The following is an 18,045-nucleotide window of genomic DNA, read 5'->3' as shown; positions in this document are numbered from 1 at the left end:
AACATACTTTCTTTTCCTTGCAAATCGAATTAGCAGACACCAAAAACATTTCCACCACAAGAAGTAAAAAAAATAGTTCATACCAATAGAAGAAGGCTATAATCTTAGCTAATCTTTAGTGTACACAAATCCCATCTCAGAATTAGGTACCAGCCCTATGGGCTGGCGAAAAGAAAGATGCACTATTAATAAACCCATTGAAATTGTTGCTTTTGGTGCTACAGCTTTAAGCTGAATCGGGCATACCCTGGGTAAAGATAATAAATCATAATCATAATATGCTTGAAAGTAAAATAACATTTCTAAAATGCAAACGTTCAAAATAATCCTTAAAGCATACTATCCTGACATGATGATGCAAAATGTTGTTTTTAAATAAAATGGGAAAAATATGAGTAAATACATTTCTATAATGAATCAAATTTAACAAGCTTAATGAAAAGTGACAACAAATGAGACCATTGTATAAGACTAATTTTAGTGACTCTGTGTTCTTTTAAGTTATGCACTATTCGGATTTTGATTTTAAACCAACGGTAAGCATGGTAAGTCGACGGAGAACAATTCGAAACAAGTATTTAAGTAAAATAATGAAACAAATCACAAAAAGAGTCAAGAAAGCGGCTACATCTAGGAGGTAATATTGAAAGAAATTGAGATCCAAGGCAGCTGACTTGAGATGTGATGTACCGCTGTGTCGTACTACATATTCCATCCAGTAAGCGACTCGTTCTGCTGGCATCAGAGGCTCGTCACGATAGATAGATGACAGACGGTCCATATTCTCCTGGAATCTGAAGAGAGATAAATGTTCAAGGGAGATATTAATGTCTAACTGTTGTCGAGAGCTGGAGGGAGTACGTGGAAATTCAGGTTCGGTAGAGCATGTAGAATATTGGAGAAGTTCAAAGGTCATTAAGTTGTTTGTTTTATAATACGCGCAAAGTACAGCAGAAGTGGGCAACCAAAATCTCAATTTGTTCAATTGAAATTGGCTACCTTTTGCTATATGCATGTTATGTGCTGTCGGGTCAGGTCAATGAGGCGTTTCCCCCGTTCACCAATTACTAGAGATACCTATACATCCTACATTCAAGAGCAACTTGTCTATTTGATAACACTGAAGAGAGGTCTTATCCAAATAAATACAGTTTTCATGTTTTTACAGTTTTATTTATTTCCACATACCGTTTATCATGTAAAACTGTCCTGATCGTGTTTTGTAAATCTGTGGTGGTTAGAGTTTGAATATTGAGTTGGAGACCAATTCCATTGGAGACTACCCTAGCAGCAACATCCAGTTGATCAGAAAAGATTGGGATACATACAATTGGTACAGCGTGGTAGAGAGCTTCAAAAGCACTATTCAGACCACAGTGCGATATGAACAGTCTGGTTTGCTTGTGACCTGACGGTATAAAAAGTAATGATGTTAAGAAAACACTTGCTTAATACCAAAATAACGCAAAGTTGCGCCTAATGGGCACTTGGGCTCATTTACCTTGGGGTAAATTTCATGTACAAATAGAGAGGTACCTCCTCTGAAATCCAAACAAGAATGAAGGTTCCTTATTTGCAGGTGGGAATTTTCCGGGAGGGCACTTATAGGTTGTGCCTAAAATTCCACTAAATGTCAAGGGAGCACATTATCGCCATTAGGCGAATCTTAACGGTGTATGTTTTTTATCAGCTGAGTTGGCTGCAACATAATATTCATCAGGTGATTTTGACATTGATAATGTATAATTTAAAATAATCTTACTGTTACGAGTCATAAATTACTCAAGGCCAAAAACACCTTTCCCCAAATTCACTTCAGAGTGCAAAACACACTGTTTGTATACGTTAACAAAATCTGAATCTTTAATGGAAAGTATAATATGCTTAATAATGATTTTGCACATGGATACATTGTTGATTATAAAGTTCTGTTGCACTCAATGTTCTTGAAGAGTTAGACAGATGTATAATCCTGATTCAAATTTGTCCTGCGCAGATCACTGTTCAGCGAAGTCCGCTGAAGGCTTGAATTTATATATGGTCCTGTGTCACAACATGGGGTACCTTTGTGTTACATAGTAAAAAAACGAAATGGTTCAAACATTTTACCTACACATCTCAATTGAAGTGGTTCATCCTTCTGAGCATTTTGACACCTTTTTTTATGAAAATCGGTTAAAAAAATGAGAGAATGCGGGCAAAAACAATCACAAAGTAGGGAGGATGTAACCCCACCTCTTTTTGCTACATTTACAATCATTCTGAGCAAGTATTGGTCTTTTAAATGAACTTCTGTATTTATTTACTTTGTTTAGATGTCTGGGAGTTCATTTAGACATTTTTTTACTAGATTCAAATTTTTAATGGGGGTTTAAAATCAAATTTACGATATGAATCCCTCCCTAATCCTCCTCCCCTAATCCTCAGCCACCCATGGCACATTTCATGCCAAACGTCATAAGAAAATAATTGAAAAATATTTTTAAACAGGATAAAAACATGACTGATATAGAATAAATTAGCCTCAATTTAAGACCTAATTGAATCTTCTAAGTGAAGGAATACTCAAGAGACAGTGTTTAGAAATCCAAACTGCACATCAAAATGTAACAAAGCCACCTTTTTGGGTACCCCAGTATATGGCACAGGATCATATCCTTTGTATAGAGGTTATCCATATGACGTATCATACCGTAAATATAGCGAACTTCTCAAATGCATTCAACAAAAGCATGATTGCAATCTACCGCTACAGTTCGTCTCACACACATAACAAATCAAATAGGTTAATGACCACATTTGATTGAATAGGCTGCACTGCACCATGATTACGGTAAATCCTTTGTTTAGAGCATGCAGAGCCTCTATATATAGAGAATATAAAGTCCTTGCACAGATGACAATTTCCAAAATGGTGCTGCTTTCACCAATCAATCACTTTCTCCAGGAAATAGGTTTTCCACTTTATACATTGATAGATGTGGTGTTCCATAAACCATATTTCAGCAAGTAGTCAGAAGAATACATTCCCCTTTTGGGAAGAGAAGTGCACTTTTTTGCACTCATTATTGACTATGCCAGTTGGCTAGCTTTCATGTGCCTCATCTCACAAACTATAAAACACATTAAAAAGCCTGCTACAACCAGTTTTAAATTTAATTTTGGCGCCCCTTCCTCAACAGCCCGAAAAGGTTGACCCAATTTTTTTTCGGTGGTTTGAAAAGTGAAGAGCAAAAAAAAAAAGAAAAAAGAAAAGGATTTTAGCGTTAGCGCCCAAAAAGCAATGTATAGTACCTTTTTTCTTTTTGTCGCCCCTTCTTCATTTTGCCGCCCCTTCTTCCGCCGCCCCTTCTTTTGGCCGTCCCCTGCTTTTACGCCGGGGGGCTGGCGCCCTCAAAGCCCCCCAATACGCGAATGACAACTTCACATCCTTAATAAGATCTGTCACGAGAAATGCTTGCTTCTACATTTTTACCAACGACATGCCACATATAATAATACCGATTGCACAAGATGTTAAAAGTTTTAATAAAAAACAATGAAATATTCGTCTTACCTAGAATATCATTTTGCGGCATCCATTGTACGAGATGGACGTTATCGGACACGTTAGCAGGTGTTTGGCCTGATTTCTTCCAAATCACCTTCTGAGGTATTGATGCAAACGCACCAGCTATCATCTCTGTATCCTTGGTTTCCATCACATTCATGTAGGTACCAAGAGAGAAGACAACCACACCATGTGGTCCTGATTGCTGCATGAATGCCTCCAGATCCTGAAATGGAGACAGGAATGAACACTTCTTTTAAGGTTAGTAACTATTTTAAACTGTTGCGATTTGGTCGTTTACAGTAATGTACTGTCGTTCATGCGAAACCGTATAACCCGGGCGTATAACTGAATGGAGTCGTTCCCCGTTGGAGAGCCTGGGTATATTTTGCATGTCAGACGCTCTATAGTGGTAGTTCTATGCTATTTTGGTTACAATAAAATGCTAAACTATCATGATTATAGCCCGGATTCTCAAATCCTTTTCATTTTTAGGACGTGTTTTGGTTGCTTTTTAAGTTTGACCTATTATTTGAGGCGATATTAAATTAATAAAATATCAATTATCAAATGCTGCACAAACTTTGACTTAACCAAATAGCCTATGTGTGATTCACCCATTTCCATATGTGAGGAGAGCCTCAATCTGTCAGCATGCATGAATGGGAACTGAACCAGTCATATAACATTCTATATAAAGTTACTTAATTCTCCTTTCATCATGTTCATGCCTATTGCTAGCACGGGTCCTTACATTTACGGTGCAATCGGCATACCTGAGTGTATAAACAGTAGGCGAGTGACAATTGGCATATTAGACGACCAGATTTCAACTTTCCTATTGACCCGCTGAAAATACAGTTTCCTACCATTTACTCGTATGAGGATTTTGCTAATTTTCTGTGGCCTTAAATTCTTAGTTTTTTGAATTGTTGGTGTCATGTAATATATATTGGAGTATGTTGAAAATTTCTACGTAAAAAATTCCACGCATATATTCATTTGTTTAAAATTGAGCAGGCTAAGGTCATGTGTATATCGTACGTCAGGGTAATATGTGATGCGACAAAGGAAACATAATTGATTTTGAGATATAGCCAAACAAAGGAAATTTGGGGGTGTTTTTTGTTTGTTTGTTTTTTTTGGTTTTTTTGGAAACTCCTTAATTGCTCATATCTTTGGAACTGGTTGTTCAATTTCAATGGGGTTTTCTGCAAAATACAGCTTTGTAAATGCTTTTACTGTCCTATAAGAAACTGAAAATATGATATTTCCGAGTTCCGACTGATTTTGCTTGATCGCATCACATATGTCATTTGTCTTTTCGCGTTATTGTTCCTAAACCCAGTGACCGTGAAAAAAGGACAGGACAGGGCAGGATGGTGAAGTGTTATGGCGGTCATTTTTTAAAACTTAACAAAATAGGGAAATGCAAACCATTGGTGACACCGACGGTGTTTGGCTGATAGATATAAATAGATTAATATAGAACTGAAAAATTCTTTCAAACTTTTGTCCCTATAAATGCAAAATTGCAGGCTAAGGTCATGTGTATAGTTAAGAGTGAATAAAACCGGCCCAAGTACGGAACCTTGAGAGACTCCGTACTGTAATGGAAATGGGGTCCGAAACCACAAGATTAATATTCACAGATTGAAACCTGTCAGCCACGTATGAAGTGAACCACTTAAGTATGACTCCTTGGACCCCGAAAGTGGTCGCCAGCCGCTCAATGAGAATAGAATGATCAAGCGTATGGAACAAGGCGCTGAGGTTAAGGAGGGCCACGAGCGAAACTTTTTCACGTTAGTGTTGTTATGAAGGCCGTCCAAGACACTCAGCACCGCGGTCTTCGCAAACGTAATTCTTTTGGTTTGTTCCCTAAAACATATCATCTAGTTAAGTATGTTCAATACAGTGGTCCAAATTGTTTTGCTTTGTTGTTTTCTAGCTTGAGAGGAAGGAAAGATATTCAGGGGATATGCTTTGTTTTGTTTCTTTCCCAACCTACCTTGTTCAAATGTTTTGATAGTTTCACTGTTAGTCCACCAACAAGTACAGCTTTAGGCACAAGTGGTCTCGGATAATCCAACGCAAAATGAGATATAATAAACCAAATCTCTGTCTTTCCTAAAGAGTTAAAAGTAGATATTTCCGGCATTATGCCGTATTTTTCCTTCAATATATCACAGTTTCTAGTCTCAAAAGAAAGCGTCTTGAATACAGAAAATAGTGCATTGGTCAGGCGCTGCGCAAAATTCATGTCATGACTGTAACCAGTACTCAGTACTGGAATATAACTTGGATTAATCGGACTGCGATGTGGAGCAGCATGAAAAATTGACGTCAGTATAGTATACTTAAGCTGTAAACTTTGTGCGATCAGTATAGGACATCCAGATATATGAATATCAGCAAACATGAGATCAAACTCTCTCCGACGTAAACTACCCATAACGGTTGCATTGGACAAGATAGACTCGCAAACGGCGTCATAAATGGTGGATATTTTAAATCTTTTGAAGCGCTCTCCCTTCTTGTCCCCCTTCATCCCTGATGCTACCATTGTATCTAAGTGCCTTGGTATTTCTGAGATTTCTTTCATGACAGTCGGTGATGTGAATGTATTAATGACAGTCACGTTGGTATTCTTAGTAACCTCTTCATGGCTGTGTTCTGGCAACACAGGTGGTATAAGTAAACTTACACTGTGTCCTTTGTCTGTCAGTGCTTGAAGAACAGCTTCAGTTGCCAACAAATGACTTCCTTCTGCAAGCATCAGAACAGCCAAGTAATTGTCAGCTTTAACTGTCCCCACGTTAAAATGAATCAGAAGAGTTGCTGTGAACAAAAATGCACCATATCCAGTAAGGTTCCGCATTATGAACCATAAAAGCATTCACGCTAATGCAAGTTCAGTTCACCAATAAAAACGAGTAATGCTTGGTGCGGAACAGCGCGTTAACTAGAAATACCTTTTAAAAGCATTAAATTATCACCCGGCGGCCCGTGCACTGGAAAACCAGAATTTGTTATCTGGTAGAGCATGCTTGAACGATCCAATACAAAAGTTGAAAGCACTGTAATGCTTGATCGAACCAATACAAAATTTATGTGTGATAAGTCGTGTTCACACGGTCTACTTAAATCACTTATTATCGGTAATAGGTCCCTATTACCGGTCATTAATACACACCTATGACGTCGCGCTATTGTTTTAGCGCTCCATTATTTTCCACGAATGGAGCGATGATTACAATAACACGCCATTCGTAATGCCTTTCTCTTTTTTCTGAGACCAAATACTTCTCAGGAAAGAGTAGTGGCATTTACGAATGTAGTGTTAATAACAATTGCACTTTCAAAAAGCAAGTATTTGCGAAAAGTGCAGTATTGTTATCATCACTTCATTCATGCAAAACAATGATACGAAAACAACAAGACAATGATTTTCATTAATACAATAAATTAAGGAAGCGGATAGCAACATTTGCATATTGTTACGGAAACTGAAAGCACATCAGACATATCGAATTGCATAAGGAATGTCCTTCTGATATCAAATAATTTTGATTTTGTGAAATTCGCGATACTAGTAATACACATTTTATAGCAAATTATTAGTCCTCGAAGTAAACTTTATAAATCTAATGACACGTAATTAAACTGTATGCAGCTGGGATGAAAAGCCGACCATCAATTGAAAATTTTGAACTTTCATATTGAACATAAACATTTTTCCAAAAAGACCTACATTTTGTTTTAGTGTTTTGAGCTATTATCTTCAATAATAAAGGTCAAAATTTTCATATGATGGACGTATGCTGTTCACCCAAACTTCATACTCTTTAAGTGCATATCGTTAGATTTATACAATTACTTTGAGGACTTTTAAATTTCAAAACTATAATTTTTTAATAATTTGCCATAAATGTGTATTATATCGCGAATTTAAAAAATCAAAATTTAGGACATTCCTCATATTCAAATTGCAATTCGATGTGTCTGATGTGCTCTCAGGTCCCACAAAAATACGTGAAAACGTCGCTATCCGAGCCCTTAAACATAAATTTACAATGCAATCTGTGAAAAGCAAGGCAAGATCATAACGGGCAGGTTAAATTGTTGGCTAAGTTGTAGGCCTACTTATTATGCAAGATATGTTTTTAGCCTCACTTTGGAAAATACTTATTTTAGGCTTCATTTATTAGACTCGTATACTTTTAATATTTGGACCTTTCTTTCCACGCTCAATTTAGGTAAAAAAGGGAAGTTAAACATGTTACTGCTTTTATAACATTTTTTCTTCTTTATATTTTTATACTACGTTTTCAGTGTCTTATTCCCTATTCCAGAAAAACTAATTTTTTGAATAAAAAAATATTGTCATGTTTTGCCAAATGAAACATAGCTAAATCCTAATCCTTTAGCTAGTCCTAACTGGCAATAAAAGTCAAATTTCAATATTTGGTCAATTTGAGGTAAAATGGTCCCAAAACATGCAATTTTGCATGTTTTCTTACAATTGTAGTGACAAAATTGTAAGACTTGGCACAAGTCTAAGCATTCAAAATCTTGAGTATAGGCTAAGAGTTGCTCATGATTTTAATATCACATGTCATTTTTGCTAATTGGATATTAAAAAGATTGGAAAATGTATTTTCCAAATTATTAGAATGCATGAACTTGAAATTCGTCTTTGTTCAAGTCTTTGGGCCTGACTGTCACAGAATACGAAAAAGGTCGAAAAACACCCTAAAAATGTTTTTCGCCCTTATTTCCAAAAATTGACCTAATATTATAATTTCTTAATTTGACTTTCATTGCCAGTTAGGACTACAACCTAAAGGATTAGGATTAAGCTATGTTTCATTGGGCAAAACTGGATAATATATTTTTAATCCAAAAAAATTATGTATTTTTCTGGAATAGGGAGTATACGTAGGCCCCCTATAATTTGTTATTTGGGCAACATATTGCTACATTCTGTATATGCATTTAGGCCTATGAATCTGTTTATTTTTTTAATTGTTTGCTTTGGGCATGTTTAATAATGATAAAAGCCACAGTAAGCCTATTTTCTGTATAATTTTTATTTGGCTTTCGTACAAGCTGCATTTTGTTTCATCTGACGGTATTTTGACATGCTTGAATATCGATCAGCATGATCAGTAGGCCTATCCGATAATTAATTTTATAATGTTACGGATACTCCATGGGTCTGGAAGTTGAGGTCGGAGCTTTTATTTCGCGTCGAAGGCGGCGAAGTTTTCTTCTTTTTTTTTTGGGGGGTCGTTGTTGTTGGTGGTGGTGTGGGGTTTTTTTTGCCCTCGAAGTACAGGGACATGAAGGTAAAATGGTTTTTAATACATATAGGGCCAACCCAGTTGCAGTAACTACAAATTCCGAACGTTTGAGGACTTTTAAACTCTAAACACTAACAATGTTTAATATTTAAACATGGCGTTTAAGAAATCGTTTATATCGTCAATGTTTATAACACTCTGATGTGTGTAAGTGACTTTAGAGTGCGATTATTTGAAAAGGGAATGAAAGTGTTAGGTTTTATTTTGGATTTGTAAGGGGGACTGGAAGTTGAAGTCTGGGCTTTTATTTCGCGGCGAGGGCGGCGAAGGTTTTTTTTTAACCGCCGAAGTTCAGGGACATGTAGGCCTAGGTAAAATGGGTTATAATAGGGCCAACCAAATAAAATTTTAAATCTTTATAATTCAAGAGGGTGGTTACGGATGATTTGAACTAAACACCTGGATCGTGATGGGTAATTCTATAGAAATTTTACCTAAAGCTAAGTCAATGTATTTTTCAATCGCAACTGCACAATCATTGTTATTATTACGGTATCAATCTGCCATTTGATCAATTTGTAAATGAGCAACCTATTTCTATAACACTCCATTCGTGGAAAATGATAGAGCGCTAAAACAATAGCGCGACGTCATAGATGTGTATTAAGTCGGATAATGGCCAAGGATTAGAACGTGAGTGGATAAGAAGTGGATAAGAATGGCCATTATCCTATACGTAATAAGTCATTTATTACCGGTGATAAGTCACTTATGTCCGACCGTGTGAACACGACTTCAGGTCGATAATGAACCCACCTTGAGAACACACAATCGTCGGTCATTTCTAAAATATGCATTTATACTCGATCGCTTTTGCAGAAAACGAATCGCACGATCAGTGAACAAAATGGCCGTCGTATTTACATGCTGAGCATGTTCACGATTTGTTGTTTTTCAAAAGCGACATTAAGAGACTGACATCCTCAGTTGTCAACTTTCACTAACAAGCATTACACACATAAACTTGCGCAGTTGTAAACGACAAGGATTCACTTTAGCACTGAAAAACCCATGAGTATAAACTCATGCATAGAGATACGAAGAGCAAGCGTCTAGCCTGTTTATAAATTGGTAGCAAAATTGGTCTCAAATATTAATTAATTCAGAGGTGGATCACGAAAGGCGAGCACATGACGCGGCACGACACGGCAACCGATTACCCAGATCGTTTCTACTGGGCTTGTTACCCACCATGACCCGGCACGGCACGGAATTTGGTCCTCAGTAGAAACACGCAGTTTTTTACCACTTATTTCCTCATCACTGTTGCTATCACCTCAATTTAGCACGTCGACCATCTTGCTCTGTTTACGATGGCACTCTGATATGTGTACAAAAACCACCCAAGTCCTGGACCCCAGCTAACAATTTTTCGTTGTTACAACGTTGTCTAAAAGTTATATAAAGTCGTAAAAACGTAATATATGGACGTTGTAAGCACGCAATTCTGTGAACTCGTATTCGTGTAGTAACAACGTTATTCCCGAACGTTAATGTAACATCATTACGACGTTGTTTCGACGTCAAGTTGTGAACGTCGAAACAACGTCACTATGACGTTATGTCAACGTTCAAAAGCACAACACGAATACGAGTTCACATATTAACGTAATTACGACATCCGTAGATTACGTTGTATCGGGGTCAAACCATGACATTTATACGGCGTTGTAATAACGTGCTTTATAATGTCAAAACAAAATAACAAAACGAAACAAAATTTGCGTACTAACGACGTCCGTAGATGACGTTGTATCTGAGTCAGTTCATGACTTTCAAACCATGTTTTAACCACGTGCTTTATACGTCGAGACAACGTGATTATGACATTATATTGACATCCGGCAAGTCGTTATTTCACGCCTAAAGGCGATCGTCAGACGACACGATGGAGACATTTTGGCTGGACAACAATCTCCTTGGAATGGAAGAATTTACATTCCATGGTGTCAACATCTAAATTATTTTTCAGATGCGTATTTGTGTAATGTTTTCTGAACGTATTATTCAAACGTTGTCACCAGGTCTGGTCAAACATTGCATCAACGTCGAAACAACGTCATTACAACGTCATAATGATGTTATATCAACGTCCAAAATCAACGTCGAAAATAACGTTGTCACTACACGAATACGAGTTCACAGGTTTACAACGTAAATGACAACCCAAGTCCAACGTAAGCGAACGTCGTGAATACGTAGTGTGTTAGCTGGGACAGTGAGTGGTTTTTTGGATTTCACATGCTCAATAGACGTACGTAGAGGATAGCCTCGGTTCGAGGCTTTTGGGCTCTGGGATGGTGTTTTTTTTCTATTCTTTCCTCTCTTTTTCTCTGTTCTGTACGTGTTTATATCAGATTACTACCTCTCTTCGTTTTCATGGTTCTGAGAAAATAACCAGAAAAAAATGCTGATTCCAACCAGTTTTTATGTCTTACTCACAACACTGTAAAGTTCTCAGTGTATCGTAAGCTCCTTCTGATTCCTTCTTAGGGCGGCAAAAAAACACCATCCCAGAGCCCAGAAGCCTCGAACCGGCTACGTAGAGGATGGATTTGTGTTGTTCTTTTATACATATGATAGGCCTGTGTAGAAACAATAATTTCCCATGCTTACCTCAATTTGGCCAAAGTATGAACGATATCCAAAAGCGGGGTTATGGTTTGTTGAACTCTGTTCCTTCAACAAAATTGTACCTTTTTTCGGTTTTATATTTCTGGTAATAAATATCAAACAGTCATAATTGGCGGTCATTTAAATCATCCCCAAGTCAACGAGGTTCAGGAATGTCCTCTCATTGTTAATTGTTGGTTATACATACCTAGACAGAATACAATGCTTTGTTATCCACCACTTGAACAGGATTTAGCCAAAGCAAACAAAGACAGGAACTATTTAAGGATTCTATAGAAATAGGTAGAAGCTTATTATCCTCATCAGCAATAGGATTATTGATTGGTTTAAACAGTGTTTGGTGAGATACTTGTCGCACCATACTGATGGACCTATGAATACGACCTTTTTACGACATTTTACACTGTAACTCAGAATACAATTTGCCGAGTTTACGGCTCATAGTGTCCAGTCACATATTATTTTCTGTGGTTGGCATACACTAGATATTTACTGTACGTAGCATTATTTTTCAGCAATCCTCTGTAGAAAAAGAATTATCATCTTAGAAAGCAAACATGACAAAGATGCAAGCATGATCATAAATCCATTGAAAGTGTTGCTTTTGGTGCTACAGTGCCTGGCCATTCATAATTATCCTTGAAAGTAAAAATTTCTAAAATGCAAATGTTCAAAATAATTTTTAAAGCATACTATCTAGACATGATGATGCAACATACTAAAATTGGAACAATTGGAAAATTTCTATAATGAATCAAATTTAAAGCCATAATCATGATAATGTACGATCTTATAATATGAAATTGGTTAATTTTTTTCAAACCTGATTTTTTTTTGCATATTTGTAATGTTTACACATGTACCAACTTGCACCTAAATGGAATCGGCCAAATTTGTTGTCTTTGTAGGTCAACAGAGCAAAGTTCGACATTTTATCCATAGAACTGCGTGTTAAATGGCCAAAATAACCAGTGGGGTTTCTTTTACTTTACCTTGTTATTTCAATCTAAAATGGACAGCAAGCCTTCCCGTCAGTTATTACAAATATTATTTCAACATTTTGAATAAAGAATAACAAAATCAAAATTAAGGCTTTAACATGCTTATTAATGAAAAGTGACAAAAAATGCGACGCGACCCTTGTAGCTCCTTGTATAAAACAAATTTGTGACTCTGTGTTATTTTAAGTTCTGCACTATTCGGATTTTGATTTTAAACCAACGGTAAGTCGACGGAAAATTATTTTTAATAAGTATTTAAGGAAAACAATGAAACTGATTGCACAGAGAGTTAAGAAAGCGGCTACATCTAGGAGGTAATACTGAAAGAAATTGAGATCCAAGGCAGCTGACTTGAGATGTGATGTACCGTTGTGCCGTACTACATATTCCATCCAGTAAGCGACTCGTTCTGCTGGCATCAGAGGCTCGTCACGATAGATAGATGACAGACGGTCCATAGTCTCCTGGAATCTACAAACGGAACAAACCACAAAATAATATTCAAGAGAGATAATGTCAAACTAGCAGGGTTGCCGAGAGTTGGGAGGAGTACATGAACATTCAGGGATTTCAAAGATGAGGCTGTTTATTTGTTCAAGAATGCACGCAAAGTACAGCAATTTGGTCAACCAATAAGCAATTTGTTCAATTGAAACTTTGGCTACTTTTTGCTTTATGCTTGTTGTTATGTGCTGCCAGGTCAGACCCATGAGGCATTTTCCACTCCACCCTTTCTCCGTCGCCCACAGTGTCCGTCGCCGAGCCGGTTAGAAAAGAGATACATGATCAGCTCGTAATAGGCGAGAATTAGTCAGTTTTTGTTACTGTGCGAGTCAATAAAGACCCAACTTAAAGCCATATCGTAACATTTCCATACAAAATAGATTAGTATTTCTTTGCCATAAAATAATGGCTTTTATTATCAGATATGATCACTTTTAATTTTGAACAACTGAGACCTCAGAAAATTGGAATTTACTACCAGCGCCGCTGTCGCCAATGCACATGATGCATAACACTCCGTCGCAGGATGGTGCCGTGTGCCAAAGTCCCGCACGCCATGTACGTACTGTGTTATGAACATCGCGTATGCGTTCTACTAATATTTCCATCGTAATAATTAAACTACGGTTCCTGCGTTTTATTCAAAATCTCGGATTTTGACAAAACTACAACACCTGGAATCTTGATTTTGCAGGATATGTTAGTTTATGAAAAATATTGAGGCGTTTTCATCAGCAAATGTTACAATATGGCTTTAAAACTCACGTAAATTCACAAAAGCACGCATCAGTCACGCAATACGCAAAGCGCCATTCCATATCATTCCAAGATTTTATGAGTCCCGTCTATTATGAGTGATCGGAGTATAACACATCCTTTATTCAAGAGAAACTTATCTATTTGATAACATAGAAGAGAGGTCTTTAAATAAATTCATTTGTCACATTTTTACAGTCTCATTTGTTTCCACATACCGTTTATCTTGCAAAACTGTCCTGATCGTGTCTTGTAAATCTGTGGTGGTCAGAATTTGAAGATTGAGTTGGAGACCAATTCCATTTGAGACTACCCTAGCAGCAACATCCAGTTGATCAGCAAAGATTGGGATACATACAATTGGTACAGCGTGGTAGAGAGCTTCAAAAGCACTATTCAGACCACAGTGAGATATGAACAGTCTGGTTTGCTTGTGACCTGGTGGTATCAAAAAATAATAATCGTAAAGGAGTATTTCTCTTTTTATGACATTTTTCATTAGATCCGGGCATTAGATATCCATGAAAAACTTTATTTTATTTCAATTTGCGTTTGCGATTTATGCATGATTATGTGTATTACCAGAACGTAATTAAATTTCACGATATTTTTGCTAAACGAATTAATCTGTGAAAGAAATTTGTTGTACATAAACATTAAGTAGCCAGCGGTTTCCACTTTTTTTTTTTTTTTTTGAAAAGTAGCAGGATGATGCTCTAGATGACGAAATGCTCTTTCAAAAAAGCAATTGTTTGATACCTGGGTTTTTTTTATCAGTTGAGTTGGCTATAACATAATATTCATCACGTGATATGGAACAAAATTGACAATATATATTTAAATTAATCTTACTCCTCCATATGGGCGAATTGTTGCTACTTGGATCCAGGACTATTATGTCGACTTGTTCGATTTTCCGACGGGCCACATATATATTAACACCGATTGCACAAGATGCTAAAAGTATTAATAAAAAACAATGAAATATTCGTCTTACCTAGAATATCATTTTGCGGCATCCATTGTACGAGATGGACGTTATTGGACACGTTAGCAGGTGTTTGGCCTGATTTCTTCCAAATCACCTTCTGAGGTATTGATGCAAACGCATCAGCTATCATCTCTGCCTCCTTGGTTTCCATCACATCCATGTAGGTACCAAGAGAGAAGACAACCACACCATGTGGTCCTGATTGCTGCATGAATGCCTCCAGATCCTGAAATGGAGACCAAAATTGAACACTTCTTTATCATGCTTATTCCCTTTAATTAGCAATGCATTTGCTAAGGATCTGATTTTTGCTCTGTTCTTTCTTACCTTCGAAATACGTAGCATTTTGCTAAGGGTCTGTTTTTGCTCATTTTTTCTTCTGTCAACATAAAAGCCATCGCAGCCATATGATTTCGGCCAGTTCTACCTTATTTGGTCACTTGGACCATTGGGTCAGGGCACAAATGTCCATGATCAACTTCCGGTTAAAAGTCATCCACTATCGGTCAATGGCCAAAAAACTTTTTCACTTAAACTGCTACTCCTTCCACAAATTTCGTAGCACATGTGTTGGGACCACAGTTAGTTAAAGGTCATTAGAGACCACTTCCAGTCATTTATGAAATACCTTTATTATAGCTATTACAAAGTAGAACGATGCCATTTGGTCACTAGGACGATTGGGTGCGGGGAATTTTCTATGTAAAATAAAATTAGCGGATATGGCGGACTGATTGCACTGATTTTAAGTTTCCGTAAACTGTCACAAATATTCAAATAATTATCATTTAAATTTCTTTTCCTTTGACCATATATTAATTTTACTGGAAAATTATGAATGCTTGACTTTCCATAACCATGATAACTTAAGGGATCTGGAATGAGCGTTTTGAGCGTTTTGACAGTATTTTTTATGGGACATGAGAGCACCTCAGACGTATCGAATTGCATTCCGAATACGAAACATCTCTTTCTGATATCAAATAATTTTTTGAAAATCACGACATAATACAAATTTTATGACAAATTATAAAAATTTGATATTTTTCAAATGTTTGATATATGACAGTCCTCGAAGTAAATTTCATAAATCTAATGATATATTCTTCAAGTGTGTGTAGCTGGTAGGAAAATCCATATCTTCAATACGAAAGGTCAAAATTTTCAATTTATCGTCGGCTTTTCATCCCACCTACATACACTTTAAGTATAAATCATCAGATTTATAAAGTTTACTTCGAGTACTGTTAAATATCAAAATATCAATTTTAATGATTTGCCATAAAATGTGTATTACATATTGCGAATTTCAAAAAATCAAAATTATTTGATATCAGAAGGACATTCTTCGTATTCAGAATGCAATTCGATAAGTCTGATGTGCTCTAATGTCCCACAATAAATACTGTCCAAACGTTCATATCCCTTCCCTTAACAAAAATGTTGATTTTTTTATGGGAGTTGCGATATATAATTGTCTTTCACTCGTTTAAAAATCATGGTCACCCAGGTTAGTTTTTGTTTTATTTTTAAGTGGAAAGGTTGCCAGATTGGGAATTTAACGATGTACTTCCGTGTGTGGAACATTTTCTCCACTAAAAAGTACCAAATCAGGCGAGCCGTGTTGCGGATGAACTGATGAACAGATACCCGTGAAGGAAGATTCAAGTGGTATTTTAAATACTCCAAAAGAAAAGTGAATGGGATTAACTGTGGGCAATCGGATTATATGTTCGAGCGATCTCCTGTTTTCTCATCTTCTCCGGTAGAGGTTTTATGCTATCTCCGGTGAGTGGTTACTCTTATCCGGAGTGATTAGACACAATAATCTTGCGCAAGGAAGCATACGTGTAACAATGATAGATAACCAATTAATCATCATTTATATGTCCAATGCAGTGGTCAACTTGAGACGAAATAACGAAACAACAACAAAAACAAAACAAAAGTGGTTCGCTTTTTAAAAGCTTGAACATGTTGAGAGAAAGGAAAGATAATTATTTTCATGTCATTGGGGAGTTTCTTTTGTTTGTTTCTTTGATTTCCCAACTTACCTTGTTCAAATGTTTTGATGGTTTCGCTGTTAGTCCACCAACTAGTACAGCATTAGGCACCAATGGTCTCGGATACTCCAACGCAAAATGAGAATTAATAAACCAAATCTCTGCCTTTCCTAAAGAGTTATAAGTAGATATCTCCGGCATTATACCGTATTTTTCCTTCAATATGTCATTGTTTCTAGTCGCAGAAACATAAACGAGCGTCATGAATGTAGAAAGTAATGCATTGGTCAGGCGCTGAGCAAAATTCATACGATGGCTGTAACCAGTAGTCAATACAGGAATATAACTTGGATTAATCGGACTGCGATGTGGAGCAGCATGGTAATGGGGTAAAATCATTGTCGTCAATGTGGTATACTTAAGCTGTAAACTTTGTGCGATCAGTATAGGACATCCAGATATAATATCAGCAAACATGAGATCAAACTTCCTTCGACGTAAAACATTCATAAAGGTTGCATTGGACAAGAAAGACTCACAAACGGCGTCAAAAATGGTGGATATTTTCATTTTTTTGAAAAGCTCTTCCTTTTTGTCCCCTTTCATCCCTGATGCTACCATTGTATCTATGTGCCTTGGTATTTCTGCGATTTCTTTCATGACAGTCGGTGATGTGAATGTATTAATGACAGTCACGTTGGTATTCTTAGTAACCTCTTCATGGCTGTGTTCTGGCAACACAGGTGGTATAAGTAAGCTTACATTGTGTCCTCTGTCTGTCAGTGCTTGAAGAACAGCTTCAGTTGCCAACAAATGACTTCCTTTTGCAAGCATCAGAACAGCCAAGTAATTGTCAGCTTTAACTGTCCCCACGTCAAAATGAATCAGAAGATTTGCTGTGAAGAAAAATGCACGACTATATTCAACAATGAACCGCATTGTGAACCAGGTCCCATATGCTTATACCGGAATTGATCTATGCTTATACTTGATAATGTATATAGGACACGGAACAACGAAATAAAAGAATGTTTGCATAATCTATAGGGCTCTTGCAGAGTAGGTCAATAGCAAGGATCATAGAATCAGGATGTGACAATAACTAATTTGCATATGTCAAATTCTTATGGTAATAGCGTATTGTTTAATATTAAAATGTCGTCGTGACCTTGCTAGGGGCGCTAATAATATCCACAGACATGGCTTGACTCGAATTCTATATTGGGTTAAATGCACAATA

The 18,045-nt window shown here is 36.8% G+C and overlaps 2 protein-coding genes across 2 annotated transcripts; both read right to left on the bottom strand.

The window, feature by feature from the left end:
• Positions 1-508: 508 nt before the first annotated feature.
• LOC140136466 (UDP-glucuronosyltransferase 2C1-like) lies at positions 509-17,816 on the bottom strand. Its single transcript, XM_072158189.1, has 4 exons — positions 16,857-17,816; positions 14,809-15,028; positions 14,030-14,249; positions 509-794 (listed from the first exon to the last, which is right to left on the bottom strand). The coding sequence occupies exons 1-4, from the start codon at positions 17,742-17,744 to the stop codon at positions 509-511; spliced, it is 1,614 nt and encodes a 537-aa protein (XP_072014290.1). The 5' UTR covers positions 17,745-17,816.
• LOC140135452 (UDP-glucuronosyltransferase 3A1-like) lies at positions 5,504-6,551 on the bottom strand. Its single transcript, XM_072156946.1, has one exon. It carries the CDS (start codon positions 6,447-6,449, stop codon positions 5,523-5,525), a length of 927 nt encoding a protein of 308 aa, XP_072013047.1. The 5' UTR covers positions 6,450-6,551; the 3' UTR covers positions 5,504-5,522.
• Positions 17,817-18,045: the final 229 nt, after the last annotated feature.

Source organism: Amphiura filiformis, chromosome 16, assembly GCF_039555335.1.
Source record: "Amphiura filiformis chromosome 16, Afil_fr2py, whole genome shotgun sequence".
Taxonomy (NCBI): domain Eukaryota; kingdom Metazoa; phylum Echinodermata; class Ophiuroidea; order Amphilepidida; family Amphiuridae; genus Amphiura; species Amphiura filiformis.
This window is presented reverse-complemented; position numbering and strand designations above follow the sequence as displayed.

What these genes read in the sequence shown, in the direction of transcription:
- LOC140135452 (XM_072156946.1), bottom strand. Translation starts at nt 6,449, where the DNA reads ATGCTTTTATGGTTCATAATGCGGAACCTTACTGGATATGGTGCATTT.
- LOC140136466 (XM_072158189.1), bottom strand. Translation starts at nt 17,744, where the DNA reads ATGCGGTTCATTGTTGAATATAGTCGTGCATTTTTCTTCACAGCAAAT. An exon ending in CATCAAAACATTTGAACAAG is followed by an intron (nt 15,029 to 16,856) that starts GTAAGTTGGGAA and finishes TCTCCATTTCAG; the next exon opens with GATCTGGAGGCATTCATGCA. An exon ending in GCCGCAAAATGATATTCTAG is followed by an intron (nt 14,250 to 14,808) that starts GTAAGACGAATA and finishes TGATACCACCAG; the next exon opens with GTCACAAGCAAACCAGACTG.